The sequence below is a fragment of the Cinclus cinclus genome, chromosome 1 (assembly GCF_963662255.1).
Source record: "Cinclus cinclus chromosome 1, bCinCin1.1, whole genome shotgun sequence".
Taxonomy (NCBI): domain Eukaryota; kingdom Metazoa; phylum Chordata; class Aves; order Passeriformes; family Cinclidae; genus Cinclus; species Cinclus cinclus.
In genome coordinates, this window is record NC_085046.1 from 34,878,214 (window position 1) to 34,905,548 (window position 27,335).

At 41.2% G+C, this 27,335-nt stretch overlaps 1 protein-coding gene across 1 annotated transcript; it reads left to right on the forward strand.

Moving 5' to 3' along the window:
• The first annotated feature begins 1,276 nt into the window (after positions 1 to 1,276).
• Positions 1,277 to 26,775, forward strand: GALNT15 (polypeptide N-acetylgalactosaminyltransferase 15). Its single transcript, XM_062496129.1, has 10 exons — positions 1,277 to 1,822; positions 7,378 to 7,544; positions 8,253 to 8,457; positions 16,684 to 16,851; positions 17,467 to 17,584; positions 18,378 to 18,572; positions 23,472 to 23,603; positions 24,653 to 24,754; positions 25,531 to 25,671; positions 26,629 to 26,775. The coding sequence occupies exons 1-10, from the start codon at positions 1,278 to 1,280 to the stop codon at positions 26,773 to 26,775; spliced, it is 1,920 nt and encodes a 639-aa protein (XP_062352113.1). The 5' UTR covers position 1,277.
• Positions 26,776 to 27,335: the final 560 nt, after the last annotated feature.

Below are 27,335 nucleotides of genomic sequence, written 5' to 3' on the forward strand. Positions count from 1 at the left end.
CACCCATCCCTGATGTCTGCCAGACCTAGAGGCATGTGATGCTGAAGCACATGGAATGTCTCACCCCTTCCCCCATTGGACAAGCACTCATCTCGCAGCAAAAAATGCCACAGTCCATGCCCAGTAGCACCCATGCCAGCAGTATTAGCAAACAGACCTCAGAGACTCAGCTCTCCTTTTAATCACAGAAGTCGTTGTTTTCTCTCAGTGTCAGTGGTTGTTGTTCCAACTCAGGCTTTTAAACATGCTACTCCTGGACTAACGAAAACCTGAAGTGCTGCTTGCTCTGCAAGACCAAATTTATGGATGAGGAGACAACTTCAGCCTGCCAGGTGATAATTTGGCACCCTTATGTCAGTGTTAAAATCCCTACAGCTGTAAATATTTATTGGATATGAAATGTACTCCAGCTAACACATTATCATATGAATAAATCTAACTTTAAATAAAACATGTGCTCTCCATCTTTTATTCAGTTTATATTCAGTTTTAATTCTTGATTCTTGCTCTGCACATTCTCAGCTTAATACAGCTATTCCAACATACAACAATCTGTAGCGTGCCTTGATTTCTCTTCTAATGCAGCATTTGGCTTCTTGCATTTCACCTCTTACAGCTTTTGCAAAGTTTTGATTTGATAGGACAAGCACAGTGAGGGCATTAGGACCAAGAAAAAGACGCACACATTGCTCTGTATTATGTCTGGCAAAGTGCTTCCTGACTGAGTGCCGTAGTTATGTGTGAAACAAAGTCAGGGACCGACTACTTCTCATCTGTTGATCACAGTTAACTTGAAGCCTCTGAACGGGGGAGAGCTGTCAGATTTGCTTTCAGAGATACAGTGCTTCAATCCAGGCAGCAATTGGAAACTTTGAAGAAGCAGAATCTACTCTGGAAAGAAACTATAAGAAATGGGATTTCTTTCGACTTAGAATTTTAAAAGAGAAAAAAATATCAAAGCTTTAGTTACTCTTTTAATCAGCAAAGCATGCACTTTCCTAACTAAGCTGGGACTCCGTATAATAAAGGATCTTCTTTATCTCACTGGATCCATGCCACATTTTACTACAGTAAGTACAATACTAATAGGAATGTTATTTTTTTTCTGTAAATAGAGAGGAAAGCATGAAATGGCATCAGTGAAATGTGAAGGGAGCAAACAAATCCTCTTGGCAGATAGTGAAAACCAGGGCTTTTGTGCAACCCGAGGACTGAAATCTGAGGAAGATCCAAGTGATATTTAACATGACCATCTGTATCATTTTGTCACCAACAGTATGTTCTTGAGGAAGAAGTGCAGATATGGATCACGTAAGCTGCAGTTTCTCTTGTTGTTTCTGACGCTGGGTTTTTTGCTACTGATGGTTACAACGCTGAATCCACCACCCAGCAACCAGAGCAAGGAAGGGACTTTCCAGCCTGTGGAGTTCAACCCCCGGGAAGGGTATCAGAGGGACTTTGTGGAGACCCAAGAGATGCTGGAAACCCAGGAGGAGAGCCAGCAGTACTACCCTTTGGATGGTCTATCGCCTTTCATCTCCCTGCGGGAGGATGAGCTGATCATGGCCGTCGTGTCGCCCACCGGCAAAAGGAACCACAGCAAGGCCAGGAAGGGCTATCGCGTGGTGAAGCAGCAGAGCAGGCGGCCGGAGGTGAAGGCAGAAGGGGACCCCGAGTCCCAGCCGCTGTCCCTTCCCCTGCAGGATGGGCAAGGGGCTGCTGCGGGGGAGCGGCCGCTCGGCCTGGAAACCCACGGCTTTAACGAGGTGCTCAGCGAGCGGATCGCGCTGCGCCGGGACCTGCCTGAGGTACGACACCCCTTGTAAGTAAAATACCCTATTTCACTTCTGGGGAAAACCTGCCTGCTTCCCCCCCGCCGCGCCTGCCCCAACCTCTCGTCCTCTAGACCTCGCGTCTTTCCTATCGAACTCCCCGCTCCGGGCAGGGCGCTCGGTTCCTCACACCGGGGACGCTCCCAGCCTCCTTCGGGAGGTGGTTCAAGCCCTCAGAGCGGGCGGGCGGCAAAGGTGGAGGGGGCACGGTGCGGGAGGGGCAGCTGGGGCTGGCTGGGTGAGCGCAGCGCTCACGGGGCGGTGTGAGAGCTGCCGGGGCGGTGTGAGCACTCACGGGGCGGTGCGGGCGCTGCCGGGGCGGTGTGAGCATTCACGGGGCGGTGTGAGAGCTGCCGGGGCGGTGCGGGCGCTGCCGGGGCGGTGTGAGCACTCACGGGGCGGTGTGAGAGCTGCCGGGCGGTGCGGGCGCTGCCAGGACGCCTCCGCGCCCCTGCCGTGAGGCCCGACGGGCGGCAGCGCCCCCTACCGGCGGCCGCGTCACGGCAGGTGCCGGGGCCGTCAGGGTGGGGAGCGCCCCGGGCCCCGCCCTTCTCTGTCCGTCCGTCTGTCCGGCCGCTGGCGAGCAGGAGAGGCGCTTCCCCTCTAGGCCAGGCCCCGTCTCAGCCCACCTGCCAGAGCTATGGCGTCACTGGGCTTACGAAGTGATGAATGAATCAAGAGTTGGGGCTTTCAGCATTTCCAGAATAAAAGCGACCCGATGGTCGCTCATGAAAGTGGAGCCGACTTCGCACTGGTGTAGCTTCACTTTAAATATCCTGTGCAGTTTTGAGCACCACAATATAAGAAAGATATAAAGCAGAATGTCCAGAGGAAGCCAATAAAGATGGCAATGGGTCTGGAGGAGAAACCATGTGAAGAGGGGCTGAGGTCCCTTGGTCTCTTCAGCCTGGAGGAGACCGAGGGGAGACCTCATTTCTGTCTACAGGTTCCTCACAAGGGAAGGAGAAGGGCCGGACACTGCTCTCTTCTCTGGGGAGACCAGTGACAGGACCTGAGGGAATGGCCCAAAGTTGTGTCAGGGGAGGTTAGGAAAAGGTTCTTCACCCAGAGGGTGGTTGGGCACTGGAACAGCTCCACAGGGAAGTGATCACAGCACTAAGCCTGACAGCTCAAGGAGAGTTTGGACAATGCTCTCAGGCAAATGGTGTGACCCTTAGGGCTTCCTGGACAGGGCCAGGAGTTGGACTCCATGATCCTTTGTGGGTCCCTCCAACTCAGAATATCCTGTGATTTTGTGGAAAGTATTGAAAGGAAACTCGCAAGAGGAAGGAAGGTGGAGATTGGAGTGTCAGACAAGGTCTGCCAACATTCAACATACCTGTCAGCAGCCAGGCTGTAAGGCCATCACAAAAAAAAAAATGTTGCGTTTGAAGCCCCAGGTGTTACATTTGAAGTCTGAAGACTTGAGAACCAGTTGCCCCAGCAGCCCAGGAGGGGCTCATCACATTTCTTAAAAAGGATCTGAGGTGTATCTACTATCAAGCTGCCCCAGGGAAAGTTGATGTTTGACATTAGGAGGAATTTCTTCAAAGAAAGGCCAATTAAACATTGGAATGAAATGTCCAAGGAGGTGTGGAGTCACTGTACCTGGAGTTGTTTCAGGAAAGACTGGACAAAGCACATAGTGCTGTGGCCTCGTTGAGAAGGTGATGGTCAATCACAGACAGGACTTGATGATCTCAGAGGTCTTTTCCAACATAACTGATTCTGTGATATGCTTCCCATGGAGAGGGCAAGGGTGGTGTCTTGTCTCCTGTAACAAAAACAATTGTAATTTTGTCACAGGACACAGTGGAACGATGTACCAGAAAACATTTTAAATAAGACACAGAATAATTTTTTTTTCTAGTGTTCATTTTCACATGTTTAAGGACAGCTGGCAGCTCTAATTTAAGGGTACAGTCTCAAAGAAAGAGAAATGAAGCAGTGTTTTATGTACTTATTGACTAGGTTCAGTGTTAATTTGGTTAACTCCATTAAATGACATGCGGATATCATTTCAGTTATTTTTTTGCATGCTTCACCACTAACTCTTTGATCTATGTAAGGCTCAAAGGAGGAATGACTACCCTGGTTTACTGCCTGTGGTGGAAAGCCAAAAAAACAGTTTCACTTTGGCAACTGAAGGGCCATCCAACAAGGGACAGCTTTAGTTAATACTGATCTTGGTAAAATTTAAGCCATGGTCAGAGCTCTTGGATGGATTTTGCTGTCTGACTAGTTACAGCCTAAAGAGCTCTCAATACTACAGCTTACAGAGCCCAGACTGAAACCCCAGATCTCAGCATCTGAGGCTGATCTAAATCCAGATCGTAAACCTGCAGCAGAATATATCTAAGCCAGACATGTCCTTCATGGCACAACACACAAACGACAATGATAATTTTTAGGAGTAGTTTACTCTGGGGGCCTGGCTCACAACTGTGTCAGTCCAGTTTTACAGCAGTGTAAAAAAAGAGCAAGTTATCTGTGTCTCTATCCAGTTTGCATCATGTTGTTCATCACGATGTCTATTATTATTTAATTAGAGGGGAGCGAACCAGTTGGAGATGTTTCAGTGAGTTACCTCTGTGGACTCAGTCTCCCTCATGTAGCTTGAAACTGGTTGGCAAGTACTTCAATAATAAAGCAACCCATCCTCTGAGGTATTCTTCATCCCTCAAAGTGCTTTCTGCTGCTTTTAGTTGCTCCAGCTGGGACTGACACTCTCCTCGGACCCTTGAATCAAGCCTGCCATTGTGACATTTATGATGGTGGTTCTGCCCAAAAGAAAGGTCTGTTTTCCTCTCTTGGGTTTGAGTGTCAAATGGCAAAAGAAACTCACAAGGAATCTATGAAAGTTTTAAGTTTCATTACAAAAGTATAGCTTTCTCTGGAGTGCTGTTTGGAACTGAATCTCAATGAAACATTTTCCTGAAGGTGAGTGAGAGTCCCTGTCAGCTCTGCCTTTGCCTTGTCAGAATTGCTGTCTGTTCATTGCTGCATTGACAATTCCTTGTTTTTCACAAATTAGATTAAATCACTGTGTCTCATAATAGTCACAGCCCTGACTTTTTGAAATGCCAATTTATGATAGACAGTCTATGAAACTGCTCCAAATTACAAGGAAGGTATTTTGTGTACCAGTACCCTTGTGCATTTTTGTGAAGATTAGATATCTATATTGCAAGTCTTTGCCAATCTCCATGGCAACTAAGCACTCACCTCCAAGGTTATGTGTTCAAGTACAGTTATTTTCAATTCTTTCCAATTAAGATTTCACAACAGCCTTATCTTCTTACTCCAACCACAGTACTAGCAACAAGGTGCTAATAGCTATAGAATGTTTCTGGTTAGAAGCTGCCTGGTGGTAAAAGAACTGCATCAGATCTTCATTTCCTTTAGTTACTTCTTGATTCTACTGCTTGAAAATACTCACTCCCAAGTCATGAGAGTATTCTTTTCTTGATCCTGCTTAAAATTAAAACAATCATCTTATATGAAATTGTGAGGTAACAGTGTTGTTGAGTATACACAAAATTAGTAAACCAAGAACAATATAGATCAATTGAAGTGTAAAAATCATCAAGAAAATCTGCCTTTCTATGCAAAAAAATAATGTGAACTTTATGTTGAAAAATATAAAAAATTATTAAGATTGTGCTCCTTTTAAATATATATTCCCAGAAGTGCATGCATAGTAACCATTTATGTGTATTCATAATTAAATAATTCAGACTGTGGATTCTCTTAAGTGATTAGCATCTTTGTATCTGGATAGTGTCTAGCAGTATAGAACCTCAGTCCATGAATGGAAGCACTCAGTTAAACGCTAATAAACAGAAATACTACAATTATATTCCTTACATGAGTTTCTGCTGAGTAGCCAGTTGTTTAACAACCTCTGTAAAACCTGTTTAATTATTTGTTTTGCAATAAAAAAATGCTGAAGTAACAATGGGCTACATTCAGCCAATTGTGTAATTCCTTGAAGAAATTCTTGCTGCTGGAGATTAAATGAGTTAGGACACTGAATGACTCTTATTTGGGAAATGAAAAAAAAAATTAAATGTGCTTTCTAATGTCAGCAAAGCAGCATATAGACATAATCTTTGCATATCTACAATGGGCATTTGAAGGCATTTTCTGGAAAATGTGAATCCTCACACCAGAATAGATGGTTTTCATATACAGTTTCTGTGAGGACAATTGGGAGGTGTTTGTCATCTTTAAATGTTTATTGTTTATTGTGAGTTATTGTGTTGGTTTAACACCAACTGGGAATTAAACTTCCCACTGTTCCCCTCAGGTGAGGGAAGGACAAAGGAGAGACTATGGTTTGAGATAACACTTTAGTGAAAGAAACAGCAATGGAGTAAGAAACACACAGTGACAATAGCAATATTAATAACACAAGTACACAAAAAGAGAAGGTGCTTTTTACACAAAAGGTGTTCACCACCTTGACTTAGCTCTGCATGGCCACTGAGACAAAGACAAGATGGCAGGGGGATGCTCCTGTGACCTGGCAATGACAGTGTTTATTCCTGAGGCAAAGACAAGATGGCAGGGGGATGTTCCTGTGACCTGGCAATGACAGTGGTTATTCCTAAGGCAAAGACAAGATGGCAGGGGGATTTTCATGTGGTTTGGCAGTGTTAGGCAGTTATTCCTGAGACCAAGACAAGATGGTGTGCACTCTTCTTACCCAGTGCTACGTGGCCTCCTGAGACAAAGACGAGATGGCAGACTCTCCCTGCAGCCAGTGTTCCCCAAACCCAAGACAATGAAAAACAATGATAGAGCAAACCCCCAAATCTGGATTGTCCACATTGCACCATGCCACTCACTTCCAGACTACTGCTGGTTCGACTGCACACTGACTCCCAGCTGGGAGCCTCATTCAGCAGTGATTCATTTTCATTGGAAAAGCAACCTGTACAAACTTTATACTGAAAGTACATTTTCTTTCTTAAATGTATCTATATTTGTAATCATGGCCCATGTAAGGATCCATGGCATTACTGTAAATGACTGAGATGTTGGCTTCATTCACTTGTATCTTGGTCAGGTAATCCACAGGTATACTGATCTGTTGTGCAGATGAGTTATTTTATTTGTCAGTCTTAATGGTACTACAGTTGTTTGCTCTTTTCTCTCTTGAGAAAATGTGGAAATTGGTAGAGACTGACTGACTTGCTTTATCCTTCGCTCTGCTCTAATTATCTTCACTTTTTCTTTGCGTTCTGGATCGTTTCTGTTTGAGCTCTGTTTTTTGAGGCAGACAGAGCAGGAAAAAAAACTACCCCAGAACACAGGAACACTTTCCTCTTCTTGTATAGTAATTTTGATTGTGCCATTCCCAACTTTTCACTTCCTATTTCAGTTTTGGAGACCTTAGTACTTCCTTTTCTTAGAAGTGAGTTGAGATGTTAAACTGCTCTCCACCTCAGAAGGTTTAGGTGCTGCTTGCAACTTTGCTCTGAGAAAAAAATTAGCCATTTGTTCCAGTGTTTCCCATGTCTTCCTCATTTCACCCATGCAGGTGCCTACAGCAAAAATATGACTCCAGTCTGCCTACTGCTAGTGTCATCATCTGTTTCCACGATGAAGCCTGGTCTACTCTGCTGAGAACTGTGCACAGCATTATGGATACAGCCCCAAAGGCTATCCTCAAGGATATCATCCTAGTCGACGATCTCAGCCAGCAAGGTAGCTCCCATTTCTCTGCATGTGAGTTCTTTTTTCCAAACCTTTGGGGAAGAAACTGTCCTCCAAGATGTCTGTGAGGAGAGGAGAAGGCAAAGAGGACTCTCAGGAAGTGAGCTAAGCAGAGCCCAGAACTGGCTACCAGATTTCACTATCCATCCCTAGAATTCAGTGTAGCCTTTCAACTTTAAAATATGTTTCTTTTTTCCCCCCACATCATGTACAACCACTCTGAGCTTTCTTACTTTAATAAGATCACAGTATGCAAATCTTAGGATTCCCACTGGACCAGATCTGCTATCATAATTTCCAGACTTGGATTTTGGCTGAAGCATAGAATGGAAAAGTCCACATTGCTAAAGTAATCCAAAGTGCTTGGGAAAGCCAAACACCTGTAGTGTCTCACTCTCATCTGTGTATTTTATGAGATGATGAGAGCATCCACCTTTTGCTGAAAACAGGAGACTAGACTATTAAGATTCCCACAGGAATAGCTTCATACCTTGTGAATCTCAGTTTCCATTAGTCTCTACTTCCCTTTGACATTATGCTGCTGTAGAAATATTTGAAACGTGGCCTACTTAACCATTTAAAACAAATGCCCTTGAAACATTTTACCAGCAAGAAGTAGCATCTCGTAATACCTATTTATTTTCTCTAACAGCTTGGATCAAAGCTAAAACATTTCAGTGACTGTTCTGTTTCTGACAGGGCCCCTGAAGTCAGCTCTGAGTGAATACATCTCCAAGCTGGATGGTGTGAAGCTCATCCGGAGCAACAAGAGGCTTGGAGTCATCCGAGGTCGAATGCTAGGAGCTGCACGAGCTACTGGGGATGTGCTCATCTTCATGGATTCACACTGTGAGTGTCAGAAGGGTTGGCTGGAACCCCTCCTGGCCAGGCTCTCCAGCAACCGGTAAATATCCTTGGATATGCTAATTTCTGCTGAAAGGGATGTGTTTGGAAAGTGTTGGGTAGTTTTTGTAATCCTCCCTTGGTTACCTTCTTGCTTCTGGTCACATCCCTTTTATTTTCTACCTTATCACCATATGCATCACTCTGATATGTGGGAAGCAGGATAGGTCTCACAGCTGACAACCCTCACTTTACACCCAGTGTACATTTCAAAATTCGTATCCAGTTAGAGCTTTAAGCAGGCTTCCTGGTGGTCTGTATTAAACAGGTTCTAGTCTCACCCTGTTTGTAAATCGGCAAGCATCCACCAGAGAAAACGACTCCATTATTTTTACTTTTTAGCCATCTCAGTGATGAAGCCAAGAATAAAATGCTTTGTCCTCCTGAGTCAGTTTGGCTGTGTACCAATGTCACCTTTTGGCCGCCATTTCTCTTCCACAGAAAAAGCCCAAACTTCCTGGGAAGCCTAGATATGCTCAGCTAATCACAGGTACTACCACTGACACCAAAGTAACAAAGGTAGAGATTCATATTTCTGAGTATTTCATGTTTAGGGTGGTTCTTGGGCTTGCCTTCTAATGTACAGCTGAGCTCATCTGTGCAGTCCTTTGAAGAGATTAAAACCACTGCAAATGTTTCTAGGCTTACATGTCAGTAAATCTTTTATTAAAGGGACTTTTTTGAAAGAAAAATTTCTACATTAACTTATCACTTGGGAAAAAGATAATTGCTAGAGGGGGTAAAATAAAAAAATCTTGAAACTCTTATTAGTCTGTTAAATAGTCACTCTAAACATCTTCAAAGGGTGTTCCCAGGCACTGGAAGAAGCTACTTTTATGGCTTATTGTGTTTGCTTATAAGAGAATTAATGTGAGCTTTTAGAAATTATTACATCATTTGAATTAATGAAAACATTAAGGACACTGAAAGCAAGAGTAATGTTGGGCTAGAATGTCAGGAAAATTTTTTTCAAAAGGGTCCTCCTTAGAAAAGCAGATTATTTTTGTTTGCTGACTAATTAGATGGTTTACTATGAATATACTTCATGAATATTCAGAATATTCTTCTGCCGTGAACTATAGTCTATTTTTGATGTTCAAACAAAACTACTGTGTGTATCAATTGACCAGTCCTTATTCAAGGGCGTTGAAATTGCTGAAATTAAGAGTTACAAAAAGTCTCAGAGGAGACCTATAATGAAGGGAGAATTACAACAGCAGGAGAGAAGTTAGCGTCCTACAACCCCACCATGTCAAAAATACACTGTCAAAAATTATCCCTCCTGAGGGAATGCAAAGCCTCCAAGTCTGCTGTCCTTCAGAGATTCTGTAGCACTGTCACCAGGGGTTGAGAAAGGAATTCTCTTCCCTTACAGGCCCCATATGTTCATTCATTCCTCCAGGACAGCAGAATTTAACAGTGAATTAACTAATAGCTAATTGGATTAATGAAGCAAAGGTAGAAAACTGATTGGGTTAAGCCATTCCTTTTTTTGTGTGCTTTATCAGTCACTGTGTCTGCCCCTGGAAGCTTTGTCACGGCTAGTGAGGAGAACTTGTGACATCCTCCATTGAGGAGGGAAAATAAAGCACCTGGCAGTCACCTTCTCTTACTCTGCCTCTTTCTCCAGCTGAAGAATGGTAACAATAACCCTGACCTGATCAGGAAGTTAATTCATGACTTTTCATAAATTGCTTGTAATGCTTGCATGGAGATCTCCATGGAAATGTAAAGTATTAGCATAGTCAACTTGGCTTAATTTAGCACTTGAGAAGCTGTTAAATTGAATCATATGCACTCCCTGAGACTACTCAAGTGAGGAAAGGATAGAAAGTTGAGAGTGACTGGTGAAAAATCTATCTTTCCTCTTCTTGATGTACCACTTAAACTGTAACTCATGCACTTTTGCTGGAGGGACAGGCTGGGAAAATGATCACATGGAGTGGGTGAGTTGTTTGCTGGCAAGGACCAATGCAGCCTTTCAAAGCTCAAACAGGAGCTTTCAAAGCTTTGCAGGAGCTTAAGGAAGCTGTAGAGTGGTTTTAACTTTGAAAATTGTGATTGAGCCTAATTTTCTAGACTCCCAATCAAAGTGTGTCACTAATATTGTGATATGTCTTAGACAGATGCTGAGAGATCTTTGCCCAGACTTAGGTCTCATTGTGAGTTGAACATACAAGAGAGATACTCCCCGTTCTTAGTAGACTGTAGGATAAATATAAGAAAAATTATTCCAGTTTTACAGGTATAGAAAAATTTATAGAGAAATACTTGGCAAGTATTTGACTTGTTCTAGGTTATGACATTTCATCTCCCTACATAATGGCTTTATTCACTAACCCAATCTCATTTATTTTTCTGAAAAAAAATTTAAGTCATTCTAAAATAATTGTATATACACTTTTGAGCACCTTGACTGGGACTAGTTCTGTGAACCATGCCTAATAAGTTGACTGGGAAGCTGTGCATCAGCTTGGTGTATTACCTAGAGAATGGTTCAGTAGTTTCTAAAGCATTCCTTGACATTTTAATTATTCAAGGATGAATACTGTAGGTACCTGGACAATACTAGGAAACTACATGAGATGGCCCACAGATCATTTCATTTGACAACTGCTTGTGTTCCAGCCTAATTCCAAGTGGGTAGCATGGTGCATAACAGTGCAGCTGTGCCATTATTACAGTCATCTTTGGAAGGGTTTGCCTTTTCCAGGAGACTGCAGAGCTCCTATTTTGTATTCCATCCAAAGACAGAGAAAGGCAGAAGGGGCATATAATGAACTGTGCCATGAAGCCTTTAAAATGTTGTTCCTTTGATCTAAAAACAGTGGCCACTGTGCTGAAGTAGGATGATTTTAAAAAAAATCCAAAATTTACTTCCTTAAAATATTTCATGAAAGCAAAATGAACCTTGATTATATTGTTGACAAGGAATTTCACCTCTAAAAGAGGCCTGGGCACCGTAACTGTGGACAGAGGGATGGCTTGCAAAGGAGTAGCTGGCCCTTAGGACCTTTCCCCTGCTACTCATTGCAATGGCTGTTTCTCTCTGTGCTGGAGCACTGCCAATACCACAGCTCAAATATTAGATTAGGAAACAGAAGCCTGTTATATTATTTTAAAAAGCTTATCCTATTTCTAAAATTCAAAGTGTCTCTACTTAGAAATGTGATTCTAGGTCACTAACCTTTAATGAAAATGCTGATAAACAGAATAAGAAATTAGTGTAGCACTGGAAAGGTGTTTCATCATCTGTGTGCTCCCATCAGGAACAAATGGAAGCCTCTGCTTGTAGATACAGGAATAGAAAGAGAATTTTCTGTGTGGTTCTGATTTTATGGTAATACACAAGAGAGAAGGGCAATATTTTGCGCTGAAGATGAACAGCTTCTTCATCCCTTTTTTTCTGATTCCCCACTTTTCAGTGGCCCATATCCCAGCTTTTTGAGCTACCAAATACATAAGCCATCTGTTTTCTAACTTCTCACAGGCTTGGAGAAGCATGATGTTATCCATTCAGAGCCCACACAACACCAGTGTCTGAGTATGCAATTCCATGCTGTTCTCATTGTTTTGGAATCCTTCCATACACTTCACATGTAACAGCCTGCTTCCTGGGATTTCTGTGTTTGTTCGATCCTTTTATATCCCCCATTTGTCAATAACACTCATTTCAAATTCAGTAAATGTTCTGCATTTACATGGTAGATTATGGGAAGATAAGCTATCTCTTTACAATCCTTCACAGTTGATCAGAATCAGAAGGTGACCTATTTTAAAGAAGTTGAGGTAAAGGAAAATAGAGATGAGAGTCTAAAGCCAAAGGCAAATATTACTGCTAAACACAGGAGCAATAAAGATTTAGGCATAATTAATGGCTCAGTGCCCTGACTTTCGAGTGTTAAAAGGTATTGTTTACCTCTACTGATTTTGTTACTCCACATACAAATTTTAATATTTTAGCCAAAAGAGGCAGGTTCAAAAATATTTTTTTTAAATAAAGCATTCCCAAAGCATTCCCCTAGCACTCCACTTTGCATAGCTTTGCTTAGTGCTTAGCATATGAATAGTCCATCCATTCGAGTAGACTGTTCCTATGCCCTAAATTAGTCTGGAGTTGGTCTGTAAGGAGACCAAGTATTTACGTAATCCTTTATAACTTAGCTTTGCCATTCCTTATCACTGCATTTTATCTTCTTATTAACCCTATCTAATTTCAATTGGTCTGCATTTATAAGACTCAAGTTACCCAGCAAGGTGCTCTCAGTGGAAATGCAGCATTTTGTGGAACCAGCTTGGGTCCTCAGTTACTCACTGAAGTTTTGACTGTATGCAGAATCAGAGAATCAGGCCTGCTTGGATTTCTCAGCTATCTAATTTTTGCAAGCTGTGATGCACCCTGAAATAGGCTGAGGAATGTACATAATTTTCATGGGTTTGGGGGTTTTTTTTGTTCTCATTATTTAAAGGAGGATTTAAATATATTAAAGCCCCTTTCCAGCAAAAGAAAGTATAAATCAATACAAAAGCAGTTTCAAAAAAAAGTGTATCCAAAACTTCAAAACAGACACATTAATTAAATCTTCCTCTTCCCATGTTACTTAGTTTAAAATTAGAAAAGAACATAATGTCCATGCTTACTGTAAAGGGTCATGGGAAGACATTTCATTTGCAATTGTATTTGGTAAAGAAATCCCAAACCAGGAAATTGTTCTTGTTTGGGTTGGTCTTTTTCATGGAATTGTGACCTTTTGTAATTTGTGTGAGTTCCAAGCATTTGAAATATTCACAGATTAGTCAAACAGTCCAAAGCCTTGCTGCTAGTTGTATTTGAATTTCCTGTTTTTCTCTTTCCTCAGATTCCACAGAGTAAAATTAGCAGTAGTTTGTGTTTCATTTCAAAGTGCCGAGAAGCTGCTGTCTGCCAGTTACCCAGTTAAAAACAAGAATATCTAAGCACATCTTCCAATTACCATCTACTGCAAATTTGCATTTAGAACTACACAAATATCCAACCATCCTTGAATATGCAGGAAACAGCTATTTTATTTTAAATCATACCAACCAAAAATGGGTAAAGCACTGCTTGATTAGGATTAAAATTGAATAATGATGAATTTTCACACAGGATAAAGTTAATAGATTCCTCTATTTCAGATCAGAAAGACACTCCCAATATTTAGTTTTAAGGTGGTGTGTATCTGTTGGTTTCAGCAGAGCTACATCATGACTATACTACATGTACACTAGGTGAAGGTCTAGAATTACTGTTACAAACATACTTTTGAAAATTGTTAATCTTGTCATTCTGAAAAAGCTACATAAGCAGCAGCTCAAAAACAGAGTTATCACTTTTTACTGTATAATTTTGTGGAAAAGGAGATCAGATTTTATTTTGTTCTGGTTTATGGTTGAAATTAGACAGGATAGAATGTGACCTATTCCTATGAGTTACTTTCAGCTTAAACACTGCAATTTTCCATGTCATAATTTGCAGATAGTTTGGATAATTGCTTGGTCTCCAAACTATCAGAATCCATTATGTCCTTACTGGTATATTTCTTGAATTGGAATCTTGAGGAATCAATGCCCAATAACTAGAACTACTGCTGTGGTGCCTACCCTTGTGAGCAATTGCACTGATGCCAGAAGCAGCATTGGAGTTTGGAGCTTTATAGTGGCAACTAAGGGGGATTAAAAAAAAAGACAGGTTTTAAATAGTTGCAATGATATGAAAATGTAGGATAGTCTGAAATGTTTGGATCATCTGATCCAGAATATATCTGAGTGTGTCTGTGTTTGCATTGTCGCTATCTGAACTATCTAGGATCGTTTCACGTGGTTCACATCAGTTCAGATGTGGTCGAGTCTGCACGGTCAAGGTCTTTTGAGTGGTTTTGTCCACATTGCCTCTGACTTCTACTCAAATACACCCTCCTGATCTTTCCCTCTTGAATCTGAAGTCGTAAAATAAACTACCCTGGGGTCATTAATTCCTCAGTCCTGTCTGAATGAGAATGGATAAACCAGCAGCAATAGATAGTGTGGGTTTCAGCAAGCAGCAGCAAACTGAGGTGGAAACTATGCAGCTGCATCTACGCTCCCAACCAGGCAGTTGTCAGAGATACTTGTACACCTGGAGAATGCAGCAGGCTGCAGAAATTACTGTTACACTGACTTTTCATTTTTGACATTCAGTCATTTAAAATCCATTTAACTTGTCAGATACATTTCCCCCAGCACATCAAAGAAAAGAAATGCCAGTTTGTGTGAGTCCAGTGGGACACTACCTTTAGTAACTTTCAGAAGCAGGTAGTTTCCTTTGCATGCTGTTAGTGAGTAAAACTTTCAGTAGAAAGGCCCTGCTGGCTTGAGCGCTGGGTGGTTTCTCCTGTCATGGATACAAAATTGTATCACAAGGACATCACTAGGAGAATCGGGGAAGGAGATCAGCTTTATTATTTTTACTACCACTTCTTTCCATTTCTTCTTGAGTCCTGTGGAAGGATGACAGGAACTCACTGCTTGATGTATATGCCTGCAAATGCTGTATGTTACCATAAAATTTTCTCACCTATTTATAAACCAGATACTTGTTTCTAAGAGGGCCTATTATTGCATATTATAAAGGATGGTTTTACACCTGAGCAAAGAAATAAAATCACTTTCTTATTTTAAATCTTCCTGGATTAAGCTCATCATAGGACGGTCAGCTCTTACTAGGAAACAAAACTGAGTCATTTTAAAGAAATCCTTGGCATGGTTCATCTTTGTACTATCAAATGGCAAGCAGTAGTCTGTTTCTCTGTGGGCTTCTAAAATCCTCTATAGGAATGTCAACTGTGAAAAAACAAAGTTGGGAATTTCCCCCACTCTGATACTGAAAAAACATTATTCTAGTGATTGTAAAGGCAGAGAAGATATGTCAAGATTACATTAACATCACCCAGAGCTACCTTCTTCCGTAGCTGGTTCTAGCTACTGCCATGGAAAAATGTCTCACTGCACTGGAGACTTCTGAGATGTCCTTTCTTCACTGACAGTATTACATTTCAAGCAAATTTCCCTCCTTGTGATTTCTAACACATACATCTCAAAAGAGGAGATAAGAATTCGTCATCTGTATTTTGCCCCCAAAATGACCATTTCAGTTTTCTCTCTCTCTGTGTTAACAGAAAGTTTTTTTCTTAGGGAATAATTTCCTACATGGATATTCCTACTCTAGAACAATAATATTTTTTTCCAGTGTACTTTAATCCCTCTTAAACATTACTGATTTTTCTCCAGAGGAACTTCTGTCTATAGACAAGCCTTTGCACTGAGACCGGAGACTATCCTTTTAGCATAAGAGAGAAGAAATGGATAATGTTATTCTTCAACACTTTTTCCCTGAAGCCCCTAATACCATTTCATTCATACTCTGAAAATTTCCAAATGTGATATATCAGTGACCTGAAAGCAAGGAGCACTGAAGAGTGTTCTGAACTACCAGTTAATTCCAAGATGATGTGCAAGTACACTGTGAAATACTGTGATTTCTTTGCCATAGGGAAATGTCTAGTACATCTTCTCAGACTAATAAAAATTTAACTTAAGTTAGAAATTAATTCAAGGATTGCTACTTACAGTGCAATGGCTCTATTCTTGCTCTAAAAAGTAGACTCCACCCTTGACAGCACATTTACAAGAGCATTCTAAGATTGTGATAAAATACAAACACTCAGTAAATAATTTTTTTTTCTAAACAACCAGCAGAACAAACTAAGGATAACTGCACTCTTTATTGGCCTGATGTTACAAACTCATGAAATGTGTGCAACATATACAGGAAAATCAATGGATGATAAAGTGTGAGAGGCCAAATCATCTTCTGCTATAAACTTTGCATCCATGCAGAGCCTGGAGCATCAGAGGTTGGGGCCTCTGTGTGAAATAGCTTTATAAGAATTCTGATGGTTAACTCGTAACAAAATCCTAGATAGCACTAAATGACAATGCAAGGTACAGGGTATCAGTAAATTATTGATCTTTAGATTCCTCTCTGCCTGCTCAGTATTCCCATGCACTGAGCACCTGAACTTCTGTCAGCGGGGAAACTAAAGGCACTCAGCATTTAGAGGAGTGCTTGTGCTTGACAGTGTCAAAGAGGATACCTATTGTTTACTAACAGAGAAATTAACTCAATTTATGCTTTGGTTTTGGAAATAAATGTTATTGTCTTTTTCAGAAACAGTGTCGTCTCCCCTGTCATAGATGTCATAGACTGGAAGACCTTTCAGTACTATCACTCTGTGGGCCTGCATCGAGGTGCTTTTGATTGGAAATTAGATTTTCATTGGGAACCAGTGCCAGAGCATGAAGAGAAGGTACGACAGTCTCCCATCAGCCCTATCAGGTAACAGTCCATCAGACAATGGGCCTTGCTCAGCTCAGCAGCAAAACTGTACAATTTGGGTCATCTTGGGTCATCTTCCAGCTAACAAGAGAAAGGTGTGGTTACTCGCACATGCTCAGTTAGTAATTCTGAAGGGATAGGTTTTTTTTGTTTGTGCTGTTTGTTTTAGCCTTTAGTAATCATTCTAACTAGATTGCAGTCACACTTTCAGTGTGACAAATACATTCCACACATCAACATAGCTAGAGTACAGCCTGACCAGATAAGGTGTGGAGGTTTGTAGGGAAAGAAAAGGACGGGTCATAGAGAGTTAAAAGAGTTGTCTTAATCATGGTCTCTTTGTCTCTTGTTTTGAATGTACATATCTGCAATGTTCCCCACTGTTCTGAGTCTTATTTGATAATTCAGCTCTTAGCCCCCTTCCCAAAGCAAATCCTAGAATTACACTCCAGTCGTTCTTTATTTTGGTTAGATAATCAGTTCATTCAAGCCTATATGGAGCAGTATGGAATAATTTTCTAATACTCTCTCTATGGAAATGATGGATTTTTCACCCTCTGTATAATTCTTTATCCAAAGCTCAAGGTGTTCACTTTCAAACTGTTTTCTAAACAGGAGTCCTGCAGTAGCTGGTGCAGTGGTGGCCATGGATCGACATTACTTCCAAAACAGTGGAGCTTATGATTCTGACATGACTATGTGGGGAGCAGAAAACCTGGAACTATCTATTAGGGTAAGGACCTTAATTAAAACATCAAGCTGTGGTAAGTATTGCAATTTTAAGGAACCTGAGGGAAAAAGCAAGAAGATATTTGTAAAAACAGTGCAGAATATGTTGGGTTATGGAGACTACAACCTTCCCTGCAGAAATCTATCCCCACACTCCACAGCCTGTCTGGACTATACAAGAACATGCAGCTGCTGTGAGTTAGGAACATTATTTCAAGAGAAGGAAGCTGGCTATCACTATCTGCTTGAGGCCAGAGTCACTGCTTTTGGCACACTCTGAAAGCTGCCTCTTCTATTCTGGTATGTTAACATGAACCAAAGGGAGAGTAGGTTTTTTTTTTTTGTTTGTTTTTTGGGGTTTTTTTTGCCAGCCTGTAGTTTTAATAGCAAATTGTTTATATTAAATACTTTGTATTGACTTTTGCTGAATACAAAAAGTAACTGATATTGAAAACCTATGAAAATTGCAGGCACAAAGGGCATAGTGTTTCTGTTGTCCCAGATAAGGAAAAGTGTGCACCCAGATCTCTCCACAACTCTGCACTGTTTGTGCACAGAAAAACACAAAAGCATACATACAGCCAAACTGGGTCAAATCAGAGGTCTGAATGCCCAGTATCTTCTCTATGTCTCTATGAGGAGCAATGTATAAAGAAGCATGTAGTAATGCTCCTGCTGTTTTCCTGCTGTTTTCCAGGACTTCCTGAAGCAGAGTCTAGAGTAAAGGAGCTTCTCCATTTCAGATAAGAGTAATCTAAATAAGGTAATCTCTTTCTGTGCTTTCACCTGTGTTTCAGACCTGGCTCTGTGGTGGCTCTGTAGAAATTATCCCATGTTCCCGAGTTGGGCATGTCTATCGAAATCACTTCCCCCGTGCTTTCTCCTATGAAGAGGCCATTGTGAGGAACAAAATCCGAATAGCAGAGACCTGGCTGGGCTCATTTAAAGAGAACTTCTACAAGCATGACACAGTGGCTTTCTTAATCAGCAAGGTAAAGACACCTGTAGAGGTTTGTTTCTGATGTTTGTGTTGAGATAGGTGCAGGAAGAGGAATAGGAATGGGGGTGTCTGTATGCAGTCAGATGCAGGGGATAATCTTTTTAGTAAGCCTTCCAGTGAAAGAGCTGTCAGACCAGGAAGGAAAAAGATAAACTTGTGCCTAAGTTCGGCCTTGTGCTGAAGTTACCAAACCTTGTGGAGTATAGCTTCTTCTCCAAATGACTCCCTAACAAGCTGTGGTTTGTTTTTTCACTGATAGTATATGGAGGGTTCATGCATCTGAAGTAGAAGCCTGCAGCACTGTGTGCTCAAAGGACCGCCCTAGAGGGTTCATTCTTGGTTACTGAAGGTCTTTCTTATATGATTTCTGAGGATATTCAGCATTATTCACAGGCAAGTGGCAAATTATAGTGCCTGTCCTGGAAGGGAACATATCTGAGTGGTCTAGTGACAAAAAAGGTCTGTTTTTTTCCCTGAACTGATGTATCTGAAGTAACTGAACTGAGAAAGTCAGGTCTCAACACGCCACTATTTACATTTTCATTAGAAGCATGACTCAGACATCTGACTGGACATTCCTCCAGGAATTTGGATTCCCAGCAGCCTGTAAGCTAGGACAGGCTTGCAGGCAGGTGTGTGGTATAGCCCTGGCATGCAGCTACACTTGAACAATCTGCAGGTTACACACAATCCAATAACTACAGAATAGCTGCACCTGTTTTTTAAGTACAGTCTCCATGGCAGATCAGGGGTGGTCAAGGAACTGTGTATTCCTTGTATTACAAACAAGTGGATGTTTATTGGGAGTTTTGCAGCTGTGGTGAATGTTGTTGGTGTAGTTAATGTTGTTAATAATGTTAATGTTGCTGCAGTTCTCAGGAATTCTCTGGCTCTGGTACCTTTTTCTTGTAATCATATTCTTTCTACAAGGCAGTGGACAAACTTGTGAACAGTTTTGAATGAAAATGTATCATTTATCTTCCTGTTCATTCAAAAATGCCATGTTTTTAAGGAGAAAAGATTCACTGAAAGCATTTAGGAAGAGCATGGGTAGGTATTGTGTAGTTTCTCATTTGTATTTGCTCCTGTACTTCATAGAATCATAGAATTATAGAATCAGAGAATGGTTTGGGTTGGAAGGGACCTTAAAGTTCATCTCATTCCAACTCCCCTGCCATGTGCGAGGATGCCATTCATTAGATCAGATTGCTCAGGGCCCCATCCAGCCTGGCTTTGAGCACTTCCAGGGATGAGGCCTCTACAGCTTCTCCATGCTGCCAGTTCCAGTGCCTCGCTATCCTCCGAGTGAAGATTTTCTCCCCAGTAACTAATCTAGGCCTGCACTCCTTTGGTTTAAAACTACTGCTCCTTTTTGTAAGTCCCCTTTAGGTACTGGGAGGTTGCTCTAAATTATCCCTGAGGCCATCACTTCTATTCAGTTTCATCAAGTGATCTCCAGCTTGCTCTTCTCTTATAGGCAGAGGGACTTCATTCCCCATCCTCACTCACTCAGAGGATCAGTCTTGAGAGAGTGGAGAGCCTGACTGCCAGCAAAGGAATACAACCCAGCCTTCTCCATATCAGTTGCCACCAGTTCACTCTTCTTGGTTACCAGTGGGGAGGGGGGTCACATTCTCCTTGTCCTCTCTTTTCTGACCTGTGTATTTATAGAATCCCTTCTTGTGATTCTTTGTGTCCCTTGCCAAGTCCTGTTCTAGCTTTGCCTTGGCTTTCCACCCCTACACATTTGAACCATATCCCTGTACTTTCCTCAGGTCATCTGTCCCTGCTTTCAAAGTCTGCGCATTTCTTTCTTATTCCTCAGTTTGAGGAGCAGATCCTTGCTCAGCTGTGCCAGTTTCTGGCCTGCCTTGCTCAATTTTCTACACACCAGGATAAAGAGCTCTTGCACTGTAGGAAAAGTGGCTTTAAAGAGCTGCCAGCTCTGGTCAGCACCTCTGCCCTTAAGGACAGTTTCCCAGGGGATCTCCTTCACCAGTTGCTTAAACTGCTGGAAGTTTGCTCTTGCAAAGTTCAGGGTCTTGACTTTGCTCCTCACCAGGCTCACACTCCTTGAGATCACAGACTCAACAAGGGCTTGGTCACTACAGCCCAGGCTGCCGCCAATCCTGATGGCTTTAATGAGCTCATCTGCACTGGTGGGCACCACCAGCTCCAGTAATACCTGTCCTGCATGCCTCAGTCATTAAGGACTGGCTATCACCCATAAAGCCAGGTCCAGCAGGAGCTGCATTATACTGGGGAGAGGAACAGGACTGTATATCAGTGTGACTTCTCCCTTGTCACCTAGTCCCACCTCCTTATGCTCCACCAGTGGATCTGCCTCTCCAGGCAGCCTACTAATTGTAGAGTCTGGAACTACTGTATTTCCTTATGTACTCTTATTTTCACATATTTTTAAAATGTTCTCTCTCCTTGTCTTAGTTGCAGGTTTGAACTCCACTGTCCAGGAGCTTGTCAATTGACTCACAAAAGGTTATTAGCCACTAGACCAAGCCCTTCAAAATGGGCAGTTAGGTCTTTAAATCATTCAATAATTCCCTGAAGGCTTTTCTTGTCAGCTCAGAAGCAATTTTCTCTACTAAAAAGTATAGTTGCCAATGATACAGCTGGCTAGCTGTAGAGCAGTGTGACCTTCTGCCTGAGTTTATTCTAGCCAGAATACTTTTACTACTTCTGAGTACGATGCTCCCTCAAATGATCAATTTTATGATCTCTGTGTGCAGCATACCATAACATAAATGGCCCTTTTTGTGTGTTCCTTTCTGTCACAGCCGATGTTTTCAGCCCGTCTGTGCAGCGGGATGTTACTCAAAAGGCACAAGCAAGCAAGGACATTATTGCCGCTCAGCAGCAAAGGGCCCTGAGGGGATTTATTGCGCTGAGAGGGTGAGCAGAGCCACCTATGGGCCACTATAGAATTCTCCATGAGTCTGCACCACCACCATTGCTCTCTGCAGAAAACAATCAGTGACACCCATTTAGGTGCCTTTATAACCCTCCTTGGTTTATGGTCCAAATCACATCTTGCGCAGGATGCCCGTGGTGCAAGCATTAAACAGATGAATTAGGCTCTTCCCACCTCTCTACTACTTCAGCCACCAGCTCTTTTGCTCCTTTTCTTGTGTGGTTTGCATATTTAATTTACAAGCACAGTTTCCTTTCAGATGGGTTTACAGGGACGATGAGTTTCTTTACATTATTTGCACCATTTATTCAGCATCAAATGCAGACTGTAACTAGTATGATAAAATGAGATTTACTGCCACTGCCTTCCTCAGCCAAGGCAGAGTCTCAGGAGAAACATCTCTTTTTAGGGGAAGCATTTTACTTCTCTCTCTTCCTTTTCCAAGAATACCTCTAGAGGATGGTTCTGTGTAGTGCAGAATTGCTGAACTTTGTTGTTACGCTTATTGAATCTAAGACTGACACTGAATTACGAGGTTCTCTTTAACATATTGCAACTGTTGAGCTTTGCCTGTGCAGTTTACAAAGGCTGGCAAACAGTGCCCTATGGAATGGTCGATCCCTGCCTTTAGAGACTGACACCTCAGCTTTGATCTCCAAGGCCCTTCATTTGTCAATGTTTTTCATGTTGCAAAGTCATTTTCTTTCTTTTTCTTTCTTTCTCTTTCTTTCTTTCTTTCTTTCTTTCTTTCTTTTTTTCTTTCTTTTCTTTTCTTTTCTTTTCTTTTCTTTTCTTTTCTTTTCTTTTCTTTTCTTTTCTTTTCTTTTCTTTTCTTTTCTTTTCTTTTCTTTTCTTTTCTTTTCTTTTCTTTCTTATGGATACAGAGAAATAGCTGGTCTGGGAAAAAGTTATTTACAGGCAATTCTCTGCTTACATTGCCAATTCTAATTTTTGACAAAAAAATACAGACCAGTGTCCTGGAATCATATCCCAAACTGCATTTTATAAAAAGTAGAAACATAAAGAGGGAAGATCTACTACTGGCAAGAAAGAGGAGAGAGACTTCTAAGGGTTGTTAGATGTTTTTAATACTTGGGCACTGACAGATTTAGAAAAGCATTTTGTGTGGTTTTGAAACTGAAGAATTAAACACATAAGTGCTTAGAGGTTTTGAGAATCCTGTTAGTCATCTTTAGTGCTAAATACCCTCAAATATTTAGCCTGTCAGTCCTTTGCAGTACAGATGCCTGTAGCTGCACCAAGGGTTGAAGGCATTTGTCTTTTTTCATAACAGAGTTGCTACCAGGAAAGTTGAGAGTTGATATTGTGTCTTTATAATTCAAGAAAACAGAGAAATCATAGGAAAGGTTTTATGCGTTTATAGCTGCAGAAGACCTTTGTTCATTAGATTTACTAACTGCTAGATAATAGATAATAGGTGATGGACTATATTTTGGGCTAAATTCTGTCATCACTTATTTCCTCTGATCATAGAGGACTGACAGTAACTGGGTAATTTGGGCTATTAAAGGCCAGGAAATTGAGTTTTTATCAGCGGGAAAAGTTCTATATTAAATGGCAATCTAATACAATCCCACTGATTTTCTGTGCAACAGCTATCAAACTTGGTTCTGACTTTTTAAAATAAAAATATGACAAAGGCTTACTTATCTTGCAGTATAATAATAATTTTTAGAGGACATACCTATTTTCACAATGTATGCTACTTCAGAAACACTTCTGTCACAATGCCAGACTGTGGCTATTTTAGCACAAAGTTAGAGGAAGGCTATGGCTGGATCTCCCCCTTTGCATATGTCATAAGAGATACATATCAATATAGATAACATTCACGATAGAATAGGTGGTATAAATAATTCCTGTGTAGTCATTTCCACTCCTAACATCTCTAACACAAATACACCAGTAACCTTGTTAGCTTTTTTCCCTTTCTCTTTAAAGGCAGAGAAGCCAGACTGCAGTGAGCGCCTTCAGCTACAGAAGAGACTGGGCTGTAGAAATTTCCAGTGGTTTGTATCAAATGTGTACCCTGAACTCTCCCAGCCTGCAGACACACCAAGATTTTCTGGCAAGGTAAGAGGAAACACTATAAAGAATGTTCTTTTTTTGCATTGTTCAAAGACTCCAGTGTCATTTCCATGTCCCAAGTACTCAGTCCAAACAGGCAATGCAACCAGAGTGGGGGGAGAAAGAAAAAGAGACAAAGAGCTGACCCAAATTCTCACACAAATGTTGAAAACCAGCCAGGATCTGAACCCAAAGTATCTGAATCAGTTCAGTGTCACAGCTCAGAGGATCCTAACCTTAGATTCTTCAGGTGCCATTAGTAAAGGAAAAGAACTGTGTTGCCTCATCCAGGTGGCAGAAGTGACAGCAGCCACGATATCTCTGTGCTGACCCATGTGCACAATGAGAAAAGTATTTATTTAGTACTGCACTTCCCAAAGGACAGAAGTGATAGCAGTAGCAGTTTTCTGGCTGACTGTGTACAGGACAAAATATTCTTAATGTCTGGGGTTTTTTTTAAACACATAGTTGATAATTATAATTCATTAAATATTGATTAAATATTAATTCATTCCCACCAGCCTTACTGAAAGGGAGTTCCCCCTAACAAGGCAACAAGGTCTACTAATTAACCCTCAGCTATCTTTAGCTAGATTTTACCATGTCCTTTTACTATTTTATGTGCTCTTTATTTTCAAGGTTAGCTTGAGAAGAGTGTAAGAACTGAGTGTGGATCACAGGAATTTTCATGTGTCTTTTCTTCTGGAATATCTTGTGTTTTTTCTGACTACAGTGTCCCATTGAAGTGCAATTTTCCAGTAGCATAAACATTTTGATACCTTTTATTTAATTATCATAATACTTAAACCCTGAAGTGGATCTCTCTAATTTAAACAAAACTTACTGGGTAACAGTGACCCTTGGTGAAACTCTGCCTTTTATATCACATTAGTCTGCAAGATCAATATGCAAGATCAAGTCTGAGAAAAAAAAATAGTGCCTGATTTATGAACAAAATCATGTATCATAAAGGGATACAATCACGAAATGTTAGCTGAAGGGTATTTTGTTTGTATCCAATTATGATTTATTTCAATATAAACTTTTACTTACAGCTTTACAATACTGGTGTTGGCTTCTGTGCAGATTACAGGCCTGGAAGAGCGACTGCAGAAGGCTCTATTGAACTGTCCCCTTGCAGTGACAGTCTCACCCAGGTAACGTATACTTTGAGTGTATAGGCAGTGTCAGATCTAGGGAGCCATGCAGAAGACAGGCACTCTAACGTGTAAGTGGCTGGGTTGACACTAGTAGAAATACTGGCATGTTCTAAATTAGCGTGTGTGAAGGCAAGGATGCCCACTCTTCCACAGCTGAATGCCACTTGAAAAATGCCAATGTCCCATGTGTCATTGAGGCAGATACCCACACTTTGCTCCAGAAGACATCATTAAGTGCTTATTTGTTTAGTATATTTGGTAGTGTCTGGGGAACAGAAAGCTTGTGAGTAAAAAGTACAAAAAATACATAACAGTTCCAGAATATTTGGCGGGGGGGGAAATCCCCATCAGTGACTAAATCTGAAGATTAATGCCTAAACTACAGTCTAAGGTGGGAGGTAAATTCATTTAGACTAACTGGCATTGGTCTAGCTCAGGGTGAGCTGCAGGCACATTTCAAACTGCAGCATGTAAAGATGCTGTCAGAAACACCCTTCTGTTCAAATATTTATTAAACTGGAAAATTTTATGATAGGGTGGGTTTATGTTACACATTATCTTAGTTCACAAAGACTTTCCTTAGGTAAATAGTTATGCCAGAATTAGCTAGCAGAGGGCACTGCTTTGAAGAGTCAAGGCTGTTGGGTCTGTGTCACTCATGTTCGGGTTGCATCTTAAAAAAAAAAATCCAGGAAATTGTCTTTAGAGTTAGCATTTACAAATTAACTGGTATGTCCACCCATCATTGTTCAAACAAACCCTCCCTTTCCCAGCACTTTGAATATAACAGCATGAAGGAAATTTGGCTTGGTTCTGCTCCGCTGCTTTGCTTTGATGTCAGACACGGGAAGGTTATCCCTCAAAACTGTACAAAGGAGACAGACAACAGCACCCAGCACTGGGATGTCCAGGAGGTCAGTAGTGGCTCTGTCATGGGGGAAAGGCATGTCATGGTTGACTGTGGGATCACTGGGTGATTTCAGGATTTTTGTGAAGGGATGAGATACCTGAAGGGCAAATTTCACTTCTGTACCTTTTTAACCAAGAAAAATTGGGATGTCTCTTGCCCACAACATTGTCTATATAAAAAAACATTTGGTTTAGAAATACAAACTACAGAAATCTTACCTAAAATCCTAGTCTTTGTTTTACCTGTTTGTCTTACTGGCCTTATATGAATAGAATCAGAATCAGTGGTTGTGAAAATAAGAGCAAACTGGGGCAAATACTTTCTCATTTCTTTCAGACTGAGGAAAGGTTTGGAAATCCTGACCCCTCCCAAATGAGCCCTTTGTGGTGCTTTAAGTGGGAAAAATTAAATTTTCTCCTGCATTGTAAAAGAAGAGCGAACTTCATATTAGAGAAATTCATTGTCTTTCAGTGAACTTTACCCAGCAGAGCAGGAGCTCCTCAACAAGACTGAAAAATGCCATGTTCTGGGACAGCCTGGGAAAATAGCAGTTACTGTAGCTGTAGGGATGCAGCCATCCTCTGGAACAGTCCTACTGTAATTTGGTTTGATTCCTAAGGCAAACACTGGTCCTTATGAAATGTCATGGCCTGTAGTACTGAGGTTGGGGCTGATGACAACCTGTAGCCATCAGAACAAAACATTGGTGGAAAAGAACTCTGCATTTATCATTCATGTTAGTTCCTTACAAGGAACTACAAATATTCACCATGCTCTGGGCACAAAGTTAAATCCAGTCATTGTTTTTGGGGCATTGCTTAAAAAACTTCGAACAACCAGTTATTACTGGTGATATAAATTGCATATAAATATTCTGAAACATGGCCTAGCTTTTACTGGAAATCCCTTACTTTAAATTTGTTCTTTCTTTCTTTCTTTCCTTTCTTCTCTCATCTTGCAGAATGGAATGATTGTCCATGTCTTTTCTGGCAAATGCATAGAGGCAGCAAAGAGTAAAGATGAGAAGGACTTGTTTCTGTGTGCATGCAACAAGAACGCGAATCAGCTGTGGCAATTTGAACGTTCCCATGGGCTACGTCAGAGGTGACTGACAGGTCTCTGCAGAGGTCAGGTCTCCAAAGTTTAACATTACTTCTGATTGGGATTTAAGATGCATTTCCTGCAAGGACAAGAATGATGTTTGTGTTTGCTGTAGCATGCAGGGAAGTCAGGAATGTCTCTTGTTTAAATGTCTGGCTCCTGGTTAATCCAGCTCTAGCTACAATTTCTATTTATTCTGTGAAGCAGGGAAAAGAGAGAATGTGAGAACCAATACATTCTCAACTCTGCTATTGCAGAAGACAGTTAAGTTTGCCCTTTGAAGGAAACATGGAAAATCGGCTGCCAGACAGCTTGTCTTCAGTATATGCTGTAATTCCTGAGGATACAGGGAAAAAAGTGAGATTTCTGAAACTAAGAAGAAGCCAGCCAAACCAGGACAGGAGTTTACCCTTGTTTTACAGTGCCCTCAACTCATATAAAACAAATTAGGTTTTGTATGTATAAAAGTAATAGATGTTTCCACACATAATTGCAAAAATTTTGTTTTCCAATTAGCCTGAACCAAATTTCTACTCTCTGTGAGATTACACAGAGCATAAATTAACA

What these genes read in the sequence shown, in the direction of transcription:
- GALNT15 (XM_062496129.1), top strand. Translation starts at nt 1,278, where the DNA reads ATGTTCTTGAGGAAGAAGTGCAGATATGGATCACGTAAGCTGCAGTTT. An exon ending in CGACGATCTCAGCCAGCAAG is followed by an intron (nt 7,545 to 8,252) that starts GTAGCTCCCATT and finishes TGTTTCTGACAG; the next exon opens with GGCCCCTGAAGTCAGCTCTG. An exon ending in ACCTGGAACTATCTATTAGG is followed by an intron (nt 17,585 to 18,377) that starts GTAAGGACCTTA and finishes CCTGTGTTTCAG; the next exon opens with ACCTGGCTCTGTGGTGGCTC.